Below are 22,464 nucleotides of genomic sequence, written 5' to 3'. Positions count from 1 at the left end.
TCAAAATATTTCTTATACAATTACAGATAGATGAATAAATGCATTTATATATTTGTGGATGAGTGGATGGATGGGTGAAAAAATAAATTTAATTTCCCTTGATTTTAATAAAAGAAAGTAAGTAAATTGAGGAAATTATCATATTCAAATAAGATATTTCTTTACAAGAGATATTCTTTCTTAAAAAGAGCTCCTTAAGGTTTTATGTACAGAGTGAGGGAGACAAAGATTACAAAATGTTAATAAGATCTATTATTTAAAAAATACCTACAGTTATCAATTTTAGTCAATATTTATCAATGCCATGCTTCAAAGAAGATATCAACAACCAATTTTCCTATTCCCTTCCTCGGGCCTCTCAAAATTTTATTTTTTATTTTGAAATTATCAATAATTAACAACATTAACATCCTGTGTTTTATCATAACCCACAATTATTTATATTGGTTTTATACTTAAAATGATTCAATGCTTACCCACCACTCTTCTAATTATGATATAAATATCTGAATTCTATATTTTGATTCATCTCTTAACTGGTTAGATTTACTTATCAAAATATTCTTTCAATGATGGTGTATTTTCCAATTATATTATGTTTGAGACCGTCTGCTTTCTGCTTTTATATCAGAACTAGAGGCCCAATGCATGAAATTTGTGCAAGGGCCTTGGCCCCGACCCCAGCCCACAGCTGCTGCGATGGCCAAGGGCCTCTACTGCCTCTGCCATGGCCCCCACCCACTGCCGCCTCTGACGTGGCCTCCACCTGCTGCAGCTTTGTCCAAAAGGAAGGACATCCGGTCTAATTAGCATATTACATTTTATTATTATAGACTAGAGGCCCAGTGCACAAAATTTGTGCAAGAGGCTCAGCCCTTGCCTCCACAGCCCTCATTGCCCTGGCTTCATCCAGAAGATCATCTGGAAGGAAGTCTGGCAGGACATCTGGAAGGTTATTCGGCTGTCTGGTCTAATTAGCATATTATGCTTTAATTATTTTAGATGCCACTTTAGCTGGGTATAACTCCTGAGTCACTTTTACTCTACAAACTTTGTAGCTCATAGTCGGTTTTCTTCTGGCTGTACACTAATTTGAAGCAAACCTCAATCCTTTTCCTCTTGTAGGTAATTTGCTTATTTTTTAAGACTTGTTAGCCAAAACCGGTTTGGCTCAGTGGATAGAGCTTTGATCTGCGGACTCAGGGGTCCCAGGTTCGATTCTGGACAAGGGCACATACATTGGTTGCGGGCACATCCCTGATGGGGGGTGTGCAGGAGGTAACTGGTCGATGTATCTCTCTCATCAATGTTTCTAGTTCTCTATCCTTCTCCCTTCCTCTCTGTGAAAAATCAATAAAATATATTTTTTTAAAAAGACTTTTGTTAGAGCAGTTTTAGATTTACAATTAAATTCAGAGAAAGCTACAAAGATATTCCCTGCCCCCACAGAGCCATGCCAGTCCCCATTATCAATGTCACTCCCCTATTATCAACATTACTTACTAAAATGATACATATTTTACTAAGGATGAATCTATTGATACATTTACAAATTATAATCACCCCAAATCTATAGTTTACCTAAGGGTTCACTCTTGGTGTTTGGACAAATTTAATGGGTTTGGACAAATTCAATGGGTTTGGACAAATGGGTTTGGACATAATGATATATGTCCATCCCTTTAATATCATCTTTATAATATCAATACCCTAAAATCCTCTGCGCTCTACCTATTCTTTTCCTATTTCCCTCACCCAGCAATCACTGATCTTTTTTTTTCTTATTTTTTTATTAAGGTATTATATGTGTACATACCTTACCAATCCCACAACCCCCACTCCCATACATGCCCTCCCTCCCCAGAGTTTTTCGTCCATTGGTTATGCTTGTATGCATGTATACAAGTCCTTCGGTTGATCTCTTATCTCCCCCATGTCTCCCTACCCTCCCCACTGTAATTTGACAGTCTGTTTGTTTCTTTACAGTCTCTGTATCTATCTTTTTGTTCATCAGTTATAATGTTCCTTATTATCCATAAATGAGTGAGATCATGTGGTGTTTTTCTTTCATTAACTGGCTTATTTCACTCAACATAATGTTCTCCAATTCCATCCAGGTCGCTGCAAATGATAAGAATTCCTTCTTTTTATGGCAGCATAGTATTCCATTGTGTAGATGTACCATAGCTTTTTTGATCCAATCATCTGCTGACAGGCACCTAGGCTGTTTCCAAATCCTAGTTATTGTAGATTGTGCTGCTATAAACATAGGGGTGCATATATCCTTTTTGATTGGTGTTTCTAGTTTCTTAGGATATATTCCTAAGAGTGGGATTACTGGGTCAAATGGGAGTTCCATTTTCAATTTTTTGAGGAAACTCCATACTGTTCTCCGCAGTGGTTGCACCAGTCTGCATTCCCACCAGCAGTACACAAGGGTTCCTTTTTCTCCACATCCTCGCCAGCACTTGTCATTTGCTGATTTGTTGAATCACCGATCTTTTTATTGCCTTCATAGTTTTGTCTTTCAGGAATTTCATGTCGTCAAAATCATGTAACTTTCTTAGATTGACTTCTTTCACTTAGTAATATGCATTATGTATCCACTCGCCTCATAGAACTTGCTTCCAAGTTTTGACAATTATGAATAAAGCCTCTATATATATTGGCACACATTTTTTTATGTGTGTGGACATAAGTTTTCAAATTTATAAAAATAAATTCAAAATAAAAAAAAATTTTTTTTCTTATTCTTATTTTTTTTTAGATTCCACATATAAGTGAAATCACATGATAATTGTCTTTCTCCGTCTGACTTATTTCACTTATTTCCTATTTCCCTCACCCAGCAATCACTGATCTTTTTTTTCTTATTTTTTTATTAAGGTATTATATGTGTACATACCTTACCAATCCCACAACCCCCACTCCCATACATGCCCTCCCTCCCCAGAGTTTTTCGTCCATTGGTTATGCTTGTATGCATGTATACAAGTCCTTCGGTTGATCTCTTATCTCCCCCATGTCTCCCTACCCTCCCCACTGTAATTTGACAGTCTGGATAAATTCAAAGGAGCACAATTACTAGATTATATGTTTAGTTTTGTAAGAACCACTGAACTGTATTCCAACATGGCTATACCATTTTGCATTTCCAACATAGCAAATGAGTTCCTGTTGCTCCATATCCTCATTAGCTTTTGGTGGTGTCATCATTCTGGAGTTTGCCATTCTAAAGGTGTGTATCAGTATCTTGTTTTGATATGCATTTCCATGCTGTACTATGATGTGGAGCATATTTTTATATGTTTATTTGCCAACTATATGTGTTTGTAAAATGTCTGTTATGATTTTTGGACCATCTTTTAATCAGGTTATTTTCTCATTGTTAGGTTTTAAGAGTTTTTAATATATTTTGCATAACAGTCCATTACCATATGTGTCTTTTGGAAAATTTTTCTCCAAGTCTGTAACTTGTCTTCTAATTCTCTTGATATTGTTTTTTCCAGTGGAGAAGGTTTTTGTTTTAATGAAGTATAGCTTATTCTTTATTTCATTAATCTTACCCTTGGTGTTTATTTAAAAGGGCATCACCATAACCAAGGTCCTCTAATTTTTATTTATATTATCTTCTAGGCATTTCATAGTTTTGGATTAAATATTTACATCTATGATCCATTTTGAGTTAATTTTTGTAAAAAGTATAGGATCTGTGTCTATATTCCTTTGTTTTGCATATGGATGGTCAGTTGTTTCAGCACCATTTGTTAGAGAGATTATTCTTACCCCATCATATTGCTTTTCCTCTATGTCAAAGATCAGTTGGCTATATTTATAGGTTATATTTATAGGTTCTTTAGTCTATTCCATTGATCTATTTGTCTATTATTTTACCAATAGCATAGTGTCTTTTTTTTTTCAATTACAGCTGACATTCAATATGGTGTACAACGTAGTGGTTAGACAGTTATATAACACACAGACTGATCCCCTGGATAAATCTAGTACCTATCTGGCAGCAAACAGTTTCTTTGACTATATTCCCTAGGTCTTACTTTGCATCCCCAAGACTATTTTGTAACTTCCAGTTTGTACTTTTTAATTCCTTCACCTTTTGTACCTAGTCCTTCAAGCTCCCTCCCATCTGGCAACCACCAGTCTATTCTTTGTAACTATGAATGTGTCTCTATTTTTGTTCACTTATTTTTTTTTAGATTCCACATATAAGTGAAATCACATGATAATTGTCTTTCTCTGTCTGACTTATTTCACTTAACATAACTTCTAGGTTAATCAATTTTGTCACAAATGTTAAATTTCATTTTTATGGCCAAGTAATAGTTCATTGATGGACACTTAGAATGCTTCCATATTTTGGCTATTATACTATATGCAGTAAATAACACTTCTATGAACATAGGAGTGAATATATTCTTTCTAGTTAGTTTTGGTTTCTTTGGATATATATACACAGAAGTGGAATTACAGGGCCATAAGGCAGTCCATTTTTAATTTTTTGAGGACCCTTCGTACTGTTTTCTATATTCATCTGCATTCCCACAAACAATGCACAAGAGTTCCCTTTTCTCCATATCCTCGTCAGCATTTGTTGTTTGTTGATTTATTAATAGGCATTCTGACAGGTGTGAGGTGATATCTCATTGTGGTTTTAATATGCAGTTCTCTGATGATTATGGACATTGAGAATCTCTTCTTGTGTCTATTGGCCATCTGCATGTCCTCTTTAGAGAAATGTCTATTTGAGTCCTCTTCCCATTTTAATTTGATTGCTTGGTTTTTCAGTTGAGTTGTATGAATCCTTTATAAATTTTGGATATTAACCCCTTATCATATATATCAATGGATATTTACTTTCTCCCATTAGAGTGGTGGTATTTTTGTTTTGTTCATGGTTTCCTTAGCTGTGCGAAAACTTTTTAGTTTAAAGTAGTCCGATTTGTTTATTTTTCCTTTTGTTTCCCTTGCCCGAGGAGATATGTCAGAAAAATACCTTTACTAAGGGGAATTTCAAAAGATACCTATCTTACCTTCTAGGAGTTTGATGTTTTCAGGTCTTACATTTAAGTCTTTAATCCATTTGTGTTTATTCTTGTATATGGTGTAAGGACATAATCTAGTTTTATTTTTGCATGTTTCTGTTCAGTTTTCCCAATACCTTTCATTAAAGAGACTATCTTTATTCCATTGCATATTCTTGCCTTCTTTGTAATAGATTAATAGACCATAGATGTGGGTTTATTTCTGGGCTCTCTGTTCTATTCCATTAATATATGGTACTGGCACAGAAGCAGACACATACCCTTGTACTATAGTTGAATATCAGATAGTGTGAGACTTCCAACTATGTTCTTCTTTCTCAAGACTGTTGTTGCTATTCTGGGTTTTTCGTGTTTCCATATAAATTTTAAGATTATTTGTTCTAGTTCTATGAAAAATATCATTGGTATTTTGAAAGGGATTATGTTGACTCTATAGATTGCTTTGGTATGGACATTTTAATTATCTTAATTCTTTTTATCCATGAACATGCTATGTGCTTTCATTAAGCTTAGAGCACTAGTTAAGTATGCAATTTTACCCATATGTTCCCAAAAATTCTAGTTTAGCACTTCTTAGTTGGGATTCAGGAATCTGTATTTTAACAACTCCACCAGGTGATTCTCATCATGAGAGAAGTTTGGGAAACACTGCCTTAGGGGATATCCAACAAACTGACAGTTGGACATCCCTCTCACAATCCAGGACCACTGACTCCTAACTGCTCACCTGCCTGCCTGCCTGATTGCCCCAAACTGCCTCTGCTTTGGTGGCTTTGTCCAGAAGGAAGTTGGACATCAGGAAGATGTCCAGTCAATACAATCTAATTAGCAAATCTGGATGTCATTCTGGATGTCCTTCCTGCCAAAGCCAGGGCAAGAGGTAAGCCAGGAGGGAAGGCAATAAAAAAGTGGAGGTGGTGAATATGGATTTCTTTCTCCAAAAACTGGCAATGAAGAGAAAAAGAAAGTGGAGGTACAGAAGTATAACTTAAGAGGGAACCATGATGGATGAAAGTTTTATTTCAGAATTATAAGGACTAGAGTGTGTTGTGTGCAAAGAGGAGAAAAAGTAACAAAGAGGAAGAAATTAAATGGGAGCATGCCCCATTCTCCCATCTCTACTCTATTAAAATTCATTGCATACCCAGCAATGTTCTTATGCTACTGTATTAACATCCTATATAATAAAAGGCTAATATGCAAATTGTCCCCTCAACCAGGAGTTTGACCAGGGGGTGGGGCCCGCCAGCCAACCTCCCCTATTGCTCCCCACCCTCACCAGCCCAGCAGATCCATGTGGGTGGGCCAGACCCCACCAATGCACGAATTCGTGCACTGGGCTTCTAGTGTTAACTATAGAGAGGCAGAAAAAAAGATAAAGCAAGGATTAAGCATAATTAATTATTTTTAACTGCAGAATTCACCAGTGATTTAATATATACATTATCACATTAGCTTGTTTCCTTAGGCATGCAACATCCATTTCATCACATCTTTAGTGGTATTTCTCATACAATCCTTGATAGTGTTGCACATAACATGCCTTGGAAAATATGCTCTAAGGTAGGGGTGTCAAACTCAATCAGAGAAGGGGCCAAAATCTAAAATCCAGCCTAAATCGTGGGCCGAATGGTTTACTGAACAGTCATAAACTGTCATTGTGATGGAAACGCAGCAGAGTGCAGTGATGACAGCGCGGTGCGGGCCACATTGCAAGGCCTGGCGGGACGGATTTGGCCCGCGGGCCTTGTGTTTGACACATGTGCTCTAAGGTAAAAATTCTTTCAGAATGTCTACACATAACATTTCCTTTTTCTTTGACATAAACACTACTTTTAAAAATAAGCCACTTTGTTTAATTACCAGTGTCATTTTCTATTTCAAATACTCAACAGTTTTCATTTATAACTTAAACTAGAGGCCTGATGCACGATATTCATGCAAGAGTAGGACTTCCTCCCCCCAGCTGCTGGCACCAGCTTCCCTCTGGCACCCAGGACCCTGGCTTCCCTTGCAGCCCCAGCTTCATCCAGAACATCTGGAAGGATGTTAGGTCTAATTAGCATACTATGCTTTTTTTATTATAGGTTATTATAGTTAGGACTTAATGGAAAGGAGTTAAGTGTCAATACTTTCAAGTCAGAATGACAGAAATGCTGTTCCACCACTTATTAGCAAAGTAATCTTGCACAACTAATTTAACCTACTCATGGATTGAGCTCCCTAACTCTCCCATATATGCACCAATAATAATCAACTATGCAGCAGATAAAGCAATGAATTAGGGGTATAGTGAAAAGGGCTAATTTCCACAAATTTTTGGACAGGGTTGTCACACAAACATGTAGTCAGAACTAAAAAATATGCAGTCAATTGAAATGCCTAAGAAAAACAAAAAGAAACCCAAAGTGATTTGTAGGGGAAAGAAGTGCCACATATTGTGCTTCCCCTTAAAGAATGGGCAGGAGCACGAGGCGTGTAGTAGACAATAAATGATGATTAGTTAATTAATTTGGTCTGGCTCACAACTAACTGATGGGAAACAGATTTTTCTTCTTTTTGTTGTTTCTTATTAAAATATCAAGTTACTTTGTAAAATACATTTTTTAAATGATTGCCTAAGCCTCTGACCAGGAAGTAAACTGATCATGGACTAAGTCAGTGGTCGGCAAACCACAGCTCGCTAGCCACATGCGGCTCTTTGGCCCCTTGAGTGTGCCTCTCCCCCAAAATACCACGGCCTGGGTGAGTCTATTTTGAAGAAGTGGCGTTAGAAGAAGTTTAAGTTAAAAAATTTGGCTCTCAAAAGAAATTTCAATCTTTGTACTGTTGATATTTGGCTCTGTTGACTAATGAGTTTGCCGACCACTGGACTAAGTAGAAAGGTTTGGGGTCATACATAGTATGACATGGATGCAGCAAAATTTATAATGTTGTTTAGTCACAAGGAAGAAATACCATAAAGTGTAGTGTTTTGCCAGGCCAGTGTGGTTCAGTGGTTTTGTATTGACCTATGAACTAAGAGGTCATGGTTCTAATCCCAGTCAGGGCACAGGCCTGAGTTTCCTGCTCAATCTCCAGTAGGGGGCATGCAGGTGGCAGCTGATCAATGATTCTCTCTCATCATTGGTGTTTCTCTCTCCCCCCCCCTCTCTTCCTCTCTCTTCCTCTCTCTGAAATAAAATTTAAAAATCTTAAAAAAAAAAAAAAAAAAAAAAAAAAAAAAGAAGAAGAAGAACAACAACAACAACAACAACAATAACAACATTGGTTTTAGTGTCCTGGGTTTGATTCTAGCTCTTGCATTCAGTAGCCATATGATCATTAACAAGAAGCTTTATATCTCTGAGTACCAACCTCTTTGTCTAGTGGTCATAAATACACAAGCCATTGTGGTTGTTTTGAAGATTATGACAGCAGTGTTTCACTATCAAATCCATATTGCCACATCCCTCTTAATGAATGATAGCCATTATCATAATAATACTGCTGGCATCATAAGTATATGGTCTTTACAGTCAATCATACATGGGTTTAAATCCTGGATCCATCACTTATTAGTTGTATAACCTCAGAAACTTGCTTAATAAATCTGAGCCTCATCTTTATATTTAAAATGAGTACAAAAAGATCTCTCTCTCTCTCTCTCTAGTGGACAATGAAGTTTAATAAGATAATGAAGGTATACATAACACATGGAAGGCACTCAACAGATGCCAGTTCCCTTTTTATCACTTTCCCTAGAGAATAATGACCAAATTTTTACCATGGAATCCGAGGTCCTCCATAGTCTGTCCCCCAGCTCTTTCTCCAGTGTCAGTCCCTCATATCCTTCCTCCATCTCCCTCCTCCTCTTTCCTAACTCCTCTGTCTCCCACCTCATTAGCTTCTACTTAGAACAAGGATTAAGTTCTTTGAGAAAATAGCCCCTTTTGAGATTCTAACCAAAGGAAGAGAAAATCCCACATCTAATCTTGATAATTAAGTAAAGTCAATAGCTCTCTTAATAGTTCATAGTCACCTTAGAGAGAGCTTGTCTCTTACAAAATGATACTATAAACCATTTCTCTTCTTAAGACTATTACTTTGTCTTTAAAACATATGTATATATGCTTGTACACATGCATACACACACACTTGTGTTTCTCAAACTCTCTCTCCCTCTCTCTCTCTCTCTCACCAATTTTGCATCTTCCATTACCTTGTTTTAGCTCCGCAGCACCAGGGACAGAGAGCTAGGGTTGGCATGAGCATTGAACTGTAGAGCATAATGGATATGGTTGTTTCTAATACTTGATTTATTCATTCATTCAGCGGGAACTTATTGAATAAAAATCATTGAGAGCATACATGTATTCCTGGCAGAAAGAAGTAAAGACTAATAAAACACAATCTTTAATTTCAAGAATCTTACAGGCAAGTAAAACAGGTAAGAGTATAGTGTAATGTATACTATACTAGAATAATGTAATATAGTAAGCACTATAATATATACTATACATACAGGAAAGGCAGTATAGCCAAGTAGTCAAGGGCACTGGTTCTCAAACAGACTTCCCAGGTCCCAAGCTTGGCTTCTCTATTTACCAGCTGTTTGAGCAAATTATTTAACATGTGGTTTGGTTTTTCGATTTGTAAAGTGGGGTGTAGGATTGATATGAAGTTTAAGTGAGTTAATATGTGTACACTGCTTAGAACAGTGTTTAGTATAAAGTAAGTACTCAATCAGTATTACTATAACTGAAGTCACACTTAACCTTGTGTGTGGCTGGTGCATGGAGGTAGTTAAGAAAAGAGAAATAAAATCAGGAAGATTTTCCTGAATTATTGACGTAAGTCTTAAAGATTTATTTCCTCAACAAATATATACTTGATATTTACTAGGCACTAGGCACTAGATAAATAAGTGTAAATCAGTGGGAATTGGAAAATATAAAGAAAAACTTCCTAGGCTATGGGGACAGCAAATTCAAAGCCATGAAGATGTGAGAGGTCAAGGCAAGTTCTTGTAAGTGCAATAGTTCAATAAGGCAAAGAATAGGGTGAGGCTTGCAGAGGGGCAGGAGGTAATAAGAAAAAGAAGCCAGGATGAAGGTGTCAGATTGTAGGCAGCCTTGAATATCATACTATGACATTTGAAATTTATTCCATAGATACAAGTTGCCAAAGAAAGTTTTAAGCATGGGAGTAATGGGATCAGATCTGAGCTCTTAAAACATTACTCTAGTGATAATATTAATCTGAGCCAACTCCATTTTCTTTAGGAAATGAGTCCTCCTGCAAAACTCCTTATCAGAGAATGCTAGGATTTTTTTAATGCAAATAAAGAAAGATGAGTTTAAAATAAAAGCACTTACAAATTAAGAAGTGAAAATGAGTTTTCCACGTATGCAGTATAAATAATATGTACTATGGTTTGGAGTATGAAGCATTTATCTCAAAAAGAAACACCTGACATTACATGGGACTCTCTGAATGAAATAACCAACCCTAGCTTGGCCCTTCTGTATCTATCTCGTGTGTGTGTGTGTGTGTGTGTGTGTGTGTGTGTGTGTGTGTGTGATTCATTCTTTTAACCAACAAACATTTACTGTGCCTGACACTGCTCGGAGCACTTAGGATACAACAGTAAACAGTGACAATAAAAACCAAATCGAAGATTCCTGTCCTCTGGAATACAGAGAGATAGATCTTAAACAGTGATAAGTAAATTACATGAAGTATTAAAAGGGCATAAGTTATCAAAACAAAACGTCGAGAAGAGTAAGGAGAATTGAGATCATCCATTCATGATAGGAATCATAGTAGGATGGCTTCGACAAGGAAGGAAAGGAACTGCAAAACTCTCCGTGGTATAAAATTCACCAAGACTCCGTGATGGGTGCAAAGCCCTGTCCCTGCACGTAGGTCTTAGCAGCAAAAAGAGAATTATGCTACAGATATATAATATCTACATTAGCATGATTTAGATAATTATACATAATATACACGCATGGCTTATAAAGCCTGTGCAAGTCTACTTTAAACAATGTGGTATGGTCAAGGCTTCAAGTGTGCTGTAACATATTATTCTGCCCACCACTTCCACAAAAAACAATTCTGGGGTTTGCTGGTGGTCATGGCGTGTGGGTGTGTGTGTGTTTTGGACACCATCTCCTGCTTGGAACAGAGCCTGCTAGAGAGCCCTATTCTTCTACACAAGCTGTACTGATAACAGCCCAACCCGACAGGAATCTCCATCTTTTATTGTATTTTTTTTTTTCTTACCATTAAAACAAACCTTCTTCAACAACCTAGTATCACAGAGTGGTGTCCTTCACCGCTAATCTGTCCTTCAGGCTGGCCTGACTCCAAAGGAAGAAGAATGCCACCTACAGAATCATCTGCATCAGCCAGCCAGTCCTGTGCAGCACCATCAGTGCAGCAACTCAACCCTGTGTGCTCCAAATCCCCTCCCTCCGATTAGTCTTTGGTTTAAAAAAAAAAAAATGGCACTATTTGGGCTGTCAGGAAGTTATGCTCTTGGCGCAGATATCTGATAAGCACTTCCACATATTGTAGCCTGCTCAATAGCTGAGCCAATGTCTGTCCTCTCTCTGCCTGCATTTTCCTTCAGTGCTGCTTTCTCCTTCGGAATGCCCCTGCCTTTGCGGCGCGCAGTCTGCAGAAACGACTGGTGCCCACCGTGCAGGGGCTGGTGCAGGGGCTGGTGCAGGGGCTGGCGCTGGGCGGCTGCAGGGGCTGGCGCTGGGCGGCTGCAAAAGCCACGCCGGGGGACCCGGGCAGGCTACCCAGGGATTGCGCCAGAGCTCGGGCGGCGCTGCGGGCTTCCCAATGAGCACAGCCGGGGAGCTCCGCGAGGCACAGCTCCATCCTGGGGCCTCCGGGGTGGGGATGGGGATGAAGGTGTGGGGGACCCCTCTGCGTCCGCTGACAGCGAGGCAGGAATCCCTGCAACTCCTCCGTGCTGGCTGCGCGGATGCACACGCTGCAGCGGCGCCATCCCCCGCGGGCGGGCGGGCGCGGGAAGGGATGGGGTCGGTGCGGGTGCACTGGGCGGCGGGAGAGGAGCGCGTCCGTGCACCGGAGACCCCGCTTCGTGACACCAGCGCGGGAGCTCTCCAGGCTGGACCCGATCGGAGAGGCGGACGGAGCAGGTCAGCAGCTGCTCGCCCGCGCCCCAAGGCGTGTACATATGGGAAACCTCCCGGCCTCACCGCCTCGGGCCGGCCGCCACCGGAGCGCCGTGCGGGGGAAGACGGGGGGCGGGCCCGGCGCGGAGGGCGGGGCGGGGCGGGGCGGGCCTTGGCGGGCGGGCGGGCGGCGCGGGCAGCGGCCGCCTCTGCAGTCGCCTCCAGCCCGCGGTGCGGAGCGCAGGCGGCGATCCATGGCCCCGACGGGAGGCGCGCGGTTCGCGCCCGGAGCCCGGCTCCCCGCCTGAGCGCGGCGGCCGCCCGGGCCCCGCGCGTCCTCGCCTCCTCCGGCCGCGGTCCTGCCGGAAGGACCACCGCGTAGCCTCCTCCAGGGCTGGGATTATTAGCCTGCGAGTCTTCTTCATGGAAGCGATGTCCCCCCAGCAGGAGACTCTCGGGGGGCAGCCGGGGCGCTCCTCCTCCCTGACAGGCATGTCGTGGATCGCGGGAGGCCCCGGCACCAAGAAGGTGAGGACGCAGCGCGGGGCCCCGCGCCCTCCGCCGCCGCAGACCCCCCGCCCGGCGCGCGCCCTCCGAGCCGCCGGCCACGGGGCGCGGGAGCCGGGGAACGCGGGGGGATTTAACGCTCGGGGCTCGCGGGCCCCCGCTTCGTTGGTTCTAGAACGTTCCCGCCTCATTCGTCCTCACTCCCAGCGGCGTCGCCGTTCCCCTCCGATCACCCGATACCTTTCGCTTGTCCCTTTCGCGTCCAGAGTCCGAATTCGCTTTCTCGTTTCGTGCCCGAAGCCTCCCGCGTCTCCATCCACCGCGGGGTCGGCCGGCGGCCCGCTCCCCGGCCGGGGCGCGGGGCCCCAGCTTGGGGCTTCGCCTCCCCCCGGCCCCGGGGTCTCCCTGAGGCCCCCCCGGCGCTCCCCGCGTCGGGATGGGGTCCTCTTCGAGTAAAAGAGGGCGGGCGGCGGCCGGCGGGGCGCCGCAGCCCTCGGAGGAGAAGGAGAAGAAGAAGAAGAAGAAGAAGGTAGGCGCCGGGCTCACCCTCACCTGGCGCGGTGGCGCCAGCTCCGTGGGATTTGGGGGGGGAGGGGGGGGCGCCTAGGTTTGGGTTGGGGAGGGTTAGGGTGGGGGGGTTGAGCTCATCACGGCGCGCAGGGAGAGGCTCGGGCTCTCGGAGGTGACGGTCAGACCTGTAGGTAAGCTGGGGATGGATGCTAACGGTTGGCACCGCGGGGACGCGAAGGCTTTGGGTTCGGCCTCGAACCGCAGTGGGTGGGGCCGGGAGCTGCGGTGGAGGATCGAGTGGGCCCCGCCAAGGGCCTTCGCCCTGCGATCGCCTTCCACCTCCTCTCCCCGGGGATCTGGGGCTGGAGAGGGCCTGGTGTAGCCGTGGGCGTGGGGGCGGCGCGTGCTCCCTGTCAACGCCGGGAGGAGGGATGCGGCTGCAACTTGTGGCGTTCAGGGGTGATCGCTGCCGCCCATCCGCTCCGGTTTTTGGGATCCGCTCCCAGAGCAAGTGCACGTGTGCTGGCCTTCAGTGGCCGGCCTCGGAGGTGGTCTCCGAGGGATTGATTTGGGTGTTTCTAGCCATTGGGCGTTTGGGCTCTTGCTCCTCCTCCCCCACCAAGACCTTCTGCTATTTGGCCGTTTTTATGGGGGGTTTTTTTGGGGGGGAGGATCTGTCCTGGTGGTTCCCTTCCAGCTCCCCTGGAAACAGATTGGGTAGAGGGATCACCTAACTCTTAAAGGAACTGTCATAATGCACTGCATTTATATGATTAGGGCCCCAGGGGGGTGCGCAGGCTCCTTAATTGGCCAGATCTCAGTACCTCTCAGGACTCTCCGCACCCGCATTCTGGGTTGGCTAGAGGGCGGTTGAAGCGAGGTGAGATCCTTAGGTCAGTCCATATGGGAAGTCCCTAGGACCTTGACCGTGTCACAGAGCCCTCTAGAAGGGAACTTGAGGATGTGGCAGCCAGCCATAGTGTGGGCTCGGCCTTTGATGTATTAGACTGCGGTTTGTCCTTGTCGCTTTTCCCCTTCAGAGATGGAGGGGTTGAGGGTGTGTGTGTGTGTGTGCGCGCGTGTGTGTGAGGGGGGGGGGGGGAATTTACCAGGTTAACACTGCATTTGGACACTACTTGTCAAGTGAATAAAAGGTTGCTTTGCATCCTAAGCCATTGCCCTTGAGATGCTGTTCATTATAAGCCATATTGGGTTGTTACATTGCCAATCTAGTCTTTTCCCTTTTCTTTTTTGAAAGGGAATATTTTGCCAATGGGATATTTCTACAGCTTTTTACTCCCTTTGGAGTGGGGGTGAGGTTGAAGAACTGTTTTATTTTGCTTTTAATGTGTTTCCAGAAAAGTGCATCCCTGCTCATTTTAAGCAATTGGTAGTTTTAAGCATATCAGTTTGATTTCAGATCTCCATGGTAGCAATAGAATGTAAAAATATTCCCAAAGTGTAGCTCACAGTACCATTGTCATTGATACTCTTTATGAACCAGTCTTCATGTGTCCCAAATGTTCACCAGATTGATCTTTTTTTGTGTGTTTCATCTTGCCTTTTTGGTATTTGCTAGACTTAGTGAGTCATGAGCCATTTCTAAAAAAAAAAAAAAAAGTCCACTTATGTGATTGTAATCTTAATTACTACTTAAGGCAGCTTGGGTCAGTGTTTAAATCGCCAAGTACAGAAGTACAGTCAACATTTTTAAAACGTGAAGTAGGAAATACTAGTACATTGGTGAAGGTAAGGTTCTCTTCTCTATAGCTTCTTTTTCTGTTTTTCACATGTGTATGTGTATTTTGGGGAATGGTGTAAACAAAATGTGTTTCTTATTTGATGGTCAGATTCTCTAAAGGCAAGTTTACGGGAATAATTTCACTCTGCTTTTGGTTTCAGCTCTATTACTAGTGCAGTGATCTTGAGAAAAATCACCTGTTCCATTTTTCTCATTTGTAGAATGGAAATAAAAAGATAATGCTGGAGAAAAAGTATGTCGATGACAATTATATCTTGTATTTTGTGAAAATAAGGTGATCTTTTAAAATAGGAGTTTAAAAAAAAATAGCATCTTTCAATTTAGTCATCCTGAGAGTCTGTTACCCAGTGGGTAACTGCCATTGTCTGGAATGTTGATTAGATGCCCAGCAACTGCTATCACCACGACTACAGTGAGGTAGAATTTAGAGTGTGATGACCTAGGTGTAAGATTCTATACTGTTGGTATTGACTGGATTTCTGACCTAGGTGAATTACTTAACCTTTTTAGTTTTCTATTTATACAATGAAAATAATAATACCTACCTTCTCAGGGTTGTTGGAAAAATTAAATATGAAACTGAGTAAATATTGATACATAGTAAGTCTTCAATAAACATTAACTCTTATTGTTTGCAGTTTCTCCCATATCTGTAATTCCCCATACTACTGTGTCCCAGTTGTTCAAGCCAAAAATCTAGAATTCATTTTCAACCCTTCTCATTTCCTCACTCTACAACAACCATCAGAAAGGCTATCAAAACATATTTTGAATACTAGAGGCCCGGTGCATGAAAATCCATGTGCTGGAGGGGGAGTCTCTCAGCTCGACCTGCCCCCGCCCCTCACAGTCTGGGAGCCCTCAGGGATGGGAGGCGACCCTGTGATCAGGGAAGGTGACGCCCTCATCACGTCTCTGCTGGTGCCACGGCAGCACAATCCTCAGACATACCTGAGCCTCAGGCGGTCCTAGGCGGCCAGGCAGCCTCCATCCAAGGCTTATCTGTGCCTGGGGCCAGCCCTGGGCAGCTGAGGAGTCTGGTGGACTCCAGAGGCAGGTGTGAGGAGCAGCCAGGAATGCGGGGGGGGTGGGCCTGGCCTTGCTGCATGCCTGCCTGCCGCCCAGGTAGGGCTGAGAGGACTGGGTGCTGCCATCTTGTGGCTGTGAGCACTCCAATCTTTGAGGGTGGGGCACTCAATTAGCATATTACCTCCTTATTGGCTGTGGGTTCCGCCATCTTTGTGACAGTGTGAGGTCAATTAACATATTTCCTCTTTATTAGACAGTATATCCACTTCATCTCCACTGCTGCCACTGTAGTCCAGCCAAGCCATCACTACCTTTCAATTGTACCTTTACAAAAACTCCCTAACTTGTCTTAACTCCTTTCTTGCTCTTCCCCGATCCAGTCTCCATTTAGCAGCACCAGAGTGATCTTTAAAAATATAAATGGACCATGTTGCTCAACTGCTTCAAAACCTGTAGTGGCTTTCCATCACATGTAGACTAAAATTCGGACTCCTTCTCTTGGGCATCTCTACTTCTCCAACCTCATCTACCCTTGACACCTTGTATTCTCCAGGCCTTCATTTGCAAACATCAAGTCATCAAGTTCATTTCTATTCTGAGGCCTTGGTTTTGCTCTGCCATCTGCTTCTGCCACAGGCATTTGTAGTATTGGCTCTTTTCTACTGTCAGGCCTTAGGTCTTCCCAGAGGCCTGTCCTGACTGCCTAAGGGAAGTTGCCCCTTAGTCATCTCTCTGTTTTATTTTCATCAGAGCATTCATCCTTGTCTGATATTTTCTTATTTCTTTCCTTGTTATGTTACCTGAACCCCTCACCAGGTTGTGAAAACCATGGGAATAGGTTATTCCAGGCTGCCTCCCCAGTGCCTAGGGCAGTGCTACATAGTAGGTACTCAGTATTAGTTGGGTTACGTGCAGCGTGGAACAAGACAGATACTGGCCATTGTATCCAGAATTTATTATTTAAAGCAGGGTCAAGCACTCCTTCTTAAAGGGCCAGAATAAATTATTCAGGGTATAGACCATAAGGTCTCTGTTGCAGCTACCCACTCTTCCATTGTAAGCACTAAAGCAGATAGAGACCATAAGTAAACGAATTGGCAGAGATGTGTTCCAATAAGGCTTTATTTGCAGGACAAGTGATAGGTCCCTAGTCTATAGTTTGCTGGCCCCTGCTAGAGCATCACTGTTAGCTATTATAGAACTTTCTATGACGATGGAACTGACCTTTGTCAACAATGTCCCATCCGATAACTGCTACCTACATATGGCTACTGAGCACTTGAAATGTGGCTGGTACAACTGAGGAACTGAAAAATGTTTAATAGTTTCACCGATGTATAATTGACATACAATATATTGTACATGTTTAAAGTATATAAATCAATACGTTTTGACATATGTGTACATCTGTGAAATCATTATCACAGTCAAGATAATGAACATATTTATCATCCCCAAAAAGTTTGCTTATGTCCCTTTCTAACCCTTTTGTTCCCTCCTCATTTCTAGGCAACTATAGAATTCATTTGCATTCTCAAGCATTTTATATAAATGGAATCATTCTCTGTATTCTTTTTTATTTTATTTTATTTTTTAAGTTAGTGGAATTACTATGAGATTCATCCCTGATTATGCATGTATCAATAGTTTATTCCATTGCTGGCTAGAATTCTGTTATATGGATAAACTGCAGTTTGTTTATCCATCTACCTATTAATGGCTATTTGGTTAGTTTCCAGGTTTTGACTATACAAATAAAGCTTCTGTGAACATGTATGTACAAAGCTTTGTATGGACTCATGATTTCATTTCTTTGGGGTAAATACTTAGTTGTTGAATGATGTGTCATATTTTAGGTATATGTTTAAGTTAAGAAGCTGTCAAATTATTTTCCAAAGTGGTTTTATATTCCCACCAGCAGTGAATAAGAGTCCAATTTCACCAGCACTTATCTATCTTTTTTCATCATAACCATCCTTGAGGGTTTAAAGTGATATCTTGTGGCTTTGATTTACATTTCCTAATGACTAATATTGTAATATTGAGCATCTTTTCATGTGTTACTTGTCATCCATATGCTATCTTTAGTGAGGTGCCTATTCAAATATTTTGCCCAATTTCAGTTGGGTTGTTTTCTTATTATTGAGTTTTGAGGGTTATTTACATACTTGAGGCCTGGTGCACAGAATTTGTACAAGGGTGCAGTCCCTAGGCCTGGCTGGCGGTCAAAGTGCGAGCATCTGGTGTGGAAGGGCAGGTCCCAGCTGACCTCTGGGCCCTGAGGAGTACCTGGGACCCGTGCCACATGCACCCGCTTCTGCCTGAATCATTGGGCTCCTCCTGGCTCCCTTAGCGCCTGGGAGCTGGGTGGTGGCCCCACCCCCTGCCGCTGCAGCTGGTTGCCATCTGTGAGGTGATCAGTGGGGTGATCTGGCCCAGCTCACCCCCACCTTGGCCTGGCACTGCCCGCTCAACTGCTCCACCATCCTGCCATGGTCCCACTCTGTGGGGAGTCCATGGGGCCAGCAGTGCCTCCACTGCCACCTGCTGCCAGCACCACATCACCCCCTGGTGGTCAGCACAGGTCATGACGAGCTATTGAATTCCCTGTCAAACTCCAGGTGGAGGGGACAATTTATGTATTAGGCTTTTATTATATAGGATTCTGGATTTAAAATCTTTTATTATGTATGTGTTTTTGCAAATGCTTTCTCTCATTCTGTGGCTTGTCAATTTAAGAACAGAGCTCTTAATTTTGATGAAATTTGATTGCTCATTTTTAAAATTTAATTTTACTTCATTGTAATCTATTTGAATTTAAACTTAAATAGCCACATGTGTCTAGTGGGTACTGTATTGGACAGCACAGGTTGATAAGAAAAGACATAAACAATACTTTAAAAATTCATAGAGTAATAACTTATTAAAGAAACAAACATGACACTGATTTAGACAAATGTAGATATGAAGCTAGACCACTCTGGTATTAGGGCGTTCATAGAAGGACTCTTGAGTGATGCTTTTTTCTTTTACCATGATAGGTAACTGGAATTTTTTTATGATTTTATTTTTATTTTTTAATTAAGGTATAATATGTGTACATATCTTACCATTGCCCTCCCCACCCCACTCCCATACATGCCCTCACACCCCCAGAGTTTCGGATTCATTGGTTATGCTTATATGCACGCATACAAGTCCTTTGGTTGATCTCTTATCTTCCCCACCTCTCCCTACTCTTCCTGCTGTAATTTGACATTCTGTTTGATGCTTTTTACTATCTCTGTATATATCATTTTGTTCAATAGTTTATAATGTTCTTTATTATCCATAAGTGAGTGAGATCATGTGGCATTTTTCTTTCATTGACTGGCTTATTTCACTCAGCATAATGTTCTCCAATTCCATCCAGGTTGCTGCAAATGGTAAGAATTCCTTCTTTTTACATATGTGACAAAGAGCATACTATAAAAGATTCCAAGAAGTTGGGGCAGTTGTTCAAAGTTCCCTAGGTAGAGAAGAGCATTATGTGTTTGAGGAGTAAGTAGCTGCTGCATAAGAAGTCAGTCTCTATTTTACAGCCACATTTAACCTCATATAGAATTAACCAGTTGGTTCATCCATCTTTACTAAATAATAGTCAGATGATTTGACTATTCCCGAAAATCAAAGATTTTTCATCACCAAGGCTTTTCAAAATAATACACAATAAATGTGCACATTGATTTCTTAAAATGTGGCTCTAAAATATAGCAGCATGTAGATAACCAATTCTGGATATAATTCTGGATAACGCATCCTTGAGGACATCCACATTTGAACAGAATAGTTTTTGTGAAATGAAATGGAAGCACATATTAGAATAATTTCAGTTTGGGATAATTTGTGTCATACTCAACCACCCTGACCTTTTGGTCTCTCAAGCTAATTGAAAACTCTTTAAATAAGATGAGCGCATATTGGTATAGGAAAGAAAGACAGGCACAAAAAGTAAGTCAAAGCAAAGTATTTTAAAATAGATCCAACATTTTAAAATGTGGCAGCTGCTGTTGTGTACACTTCATTCTGTCATTTTTGTCTGCATTCTTGGGGTCCAAGTCTGTTTATAGCAACTCATGATAAAACACCCCTGAGAGCTGACTTTGCCTATGTGTGTGTCTGGTGCTGGGCTCTGAATGAAACATCTTGGTGAATAAGCTTTAGTTTTATTCTTTAATGCTGAGAAAAATATCATACCCATGGTTAAACCAGTGAACTGCTGAATCCTTTTCTGCTGTTTCTTCTCAAAGTGAATGGCATAAAATCAGGCAGCTGAGATGATTTGGGCTGAGAGAAGCCTGGAATTATCAAAACTGAATTGGACTGATCAGAAATGGCCTCTGTTATCACTGGTCTGACCTCTGAACTTCTAATTGGACTGTGTTTCTTTGTCTATAAAATGGGGGTAAAGATCCACATTCTGTATGTATCACAATGTTGTTTTTTTGTGGGTCAAAAAAAGAAAGCATATGAAAACACTTTGGGGGAAAAAAGTGTAAAAGCCATTAGTGTCTTTTACCAGGTGAAAATAGGTATAAAATAAAGAGTTTTATTTCTTTGAATTTAATACTAGAACATTTACATGTAAACGAATGGCTGTGATCTATCTTTTTCAGCTCAGGCTACCATAATAAAATATCATAAACTGGCTTAAAACAACAGACATTTATTTTTCATAGTTCTGGAGGCCATGAATTCCCATGATCTGGATGCCAGCTAATTCAGTTCCTGGTGAGAGCCCTCTTCTTGGCATACACTTATATACACAGTGCTTTGAGAAAATACAATATATGTACATTTTATTATTGTGACTTGATAGACTTTCATGACTCATACCCTCATGCCCCCAAGGCATTTGGCAAAAACCTCTGTTGTGGACTGAACATGTCCCCTGCAAACTCTCATACTGAAGCTCTGATCCCCAGTAGGAGGGCATTTGAGAGGTAATTAGGTTAGACGAAGTCATGAGAACAGAATCCCCATGATGGTAGTAGTTCCCTTAGAAGGGACCAGAGAGCTTGCCCTCTCTCACTGTCCCCTATGTGAGGACACAGCAAGAAGGCAGCTGTCTGCAAACCAGGGAAAAGGGCCCCTACCAAGAACCCCATCTGCGGGCACCTTGACCTTGCACTTCCCAGTCTCCAGAACGCTGAGAAATGGCTGTTGTTGAAAGCACCCAGCCCGTGTTATTTTGTTACACTGGCCTGAGCGGACTGACTACCTCCAAAATACACTTTCATTGAGCGAAGAGTTTTTGCTGTCCTTTCTGTTGCTATGTTGGGTGTTCTAGGCCACAGGGGCGCTCCGGATTCCAGGATGTGCAGAAAGCCTGCAGGGTGCATGCTCAGTTTGGCAAAGGCTATGGCAGCAGTTATCTGAAGCAGCCTCGAGGGGAGGAACCGCCTAGCTCTTCTTTCCTTGGGGAAGACCAGGCCGCAGTGGGGGAGTCCGGAAGGAAAGGGAGCAGAGGCCAGAGCCTCTGTCAGCCACCAATAGCAAGGCTGGTGGGCAGCACAGCCCAGTTCACTTTAGAATTTTGTTTCAGTCTGATTTTCTTTATCTAGGACAAGTTTAGATTAGAAACATCCAGCCAACAGCAGAAATAGCCATATCAGCACTGTATGCCAGTGCTGTGCCGAGCAGCCTTGGCCTAATTTTGACAGACAGCTGTCACATGGCAGCACGGAGAGGTAAAACCTGTTTTTGGATGCCTGGTCACTAGTGTGAGGACTGAAAGTGGAATGTGCCCGCATCGGCTCATATTTCAAAGATCTGAGAAACCCAGCTGCTCAGTGGCCTTTTGCTTTCCCTGTGTACCTGGGTCCTAATTTGTACCTAGGCAAGTGTCTGTGTTTTTCTTTTTCTAAAATTTCTTTATTGATTGAGTCATTACATATGTGTCCTTAAACCCCCATAACTCCCCCTTTCCCCCCCCTCTCATGCCCTCACACCCCTGTTGTCTGTGTCCATTAGTTAGGCCTATATGCATGCATACAAGTCCTTTGGTTGATCTCTTCCCCTTACCCCCACCCTTCCCTACCTTCCCTCTGAGGTTTGACAGTCTGATAGATGCTTCTCTGTCTCTGGATCTGTCTTTGTTCATCGGTGTATTTTGTTCATTATATTCCATAAATGAGAGAGGTCATGTGATATTTATCATTCTCTGACTGGCTTATTTCACTTAGCATGATACTACGCTGCGGTAAAAAGGAAGGAGTTCTTACCATGTGCAACCGTATGGATGGAACTGGAGAGCATTATGCTATGTGTTCCTCTGTATCCCTCCATTCACCCCTTGAACCTCAGCTTTTACAGTAGCCATTACTAGGTTACACTCTGATAGACATGGGCCTGTTTTTTATTCTTATTTCACACTCTCTTTTACCAATATGGGTTTTGAACTTGATCATCGTACTCTTCCTCT

The 22,464-nt window shown here is 42.3% G+C and overlaps 1 protein-coding gene and 1 pseudogene across 1 annotated transcript in view; one reads left to right on the top strand and one right to left on the bottom strand.

Moving 5' to 3' along the window:
• Positions 1–12,255, bottom strand: part of LOC118713790 — an 86,263-nt pseudogene extending 74,008 nt beyond the window's left edge.
• Positions 12,256–12,338: 83 nt separating this feature from the next.
• Positions 12,339–22,464, top strand: part of ARHGAP20 (Rho GTPase activating protein 20) — an 80,728-nt gene continuing 70,602 nt past the window's right edge. Inside the window, exon 1 of the mRNA XM_036427384.2 lies at positions 12,339–12,721. Coding sequence (XP_036283277.1) covers positions 12,617–12,721 — 105 coding nt within the window. The 5' untranslated portion in view covers positions 12,339–12,616. The remainder of the gene's footprint in view (positions 12,722–22,464) is intronic.

This window comes from Pipistrellus kuhlii, unplaced genomic scaffold (assembly GCF_014108245.1).
Source record: "Pipistrellus kuhlii isolate mPipKuh1 unplaced genomic scaffold, mPipKuh1.p scaffold_m20_p_9, whole genome shotgun sequence".
NCBI lineage: Eukaryota > Metazoa > Chordata > Mammalia > Chiroptera > Vespertilionidae > Pipistrellus > Pipistrellus kuhlii.
The sequence above is the reverse complement of the archived record's forward strand: the minus strand, read 5'-3'. Positions and strand labels throughout refer to the sequence as shown.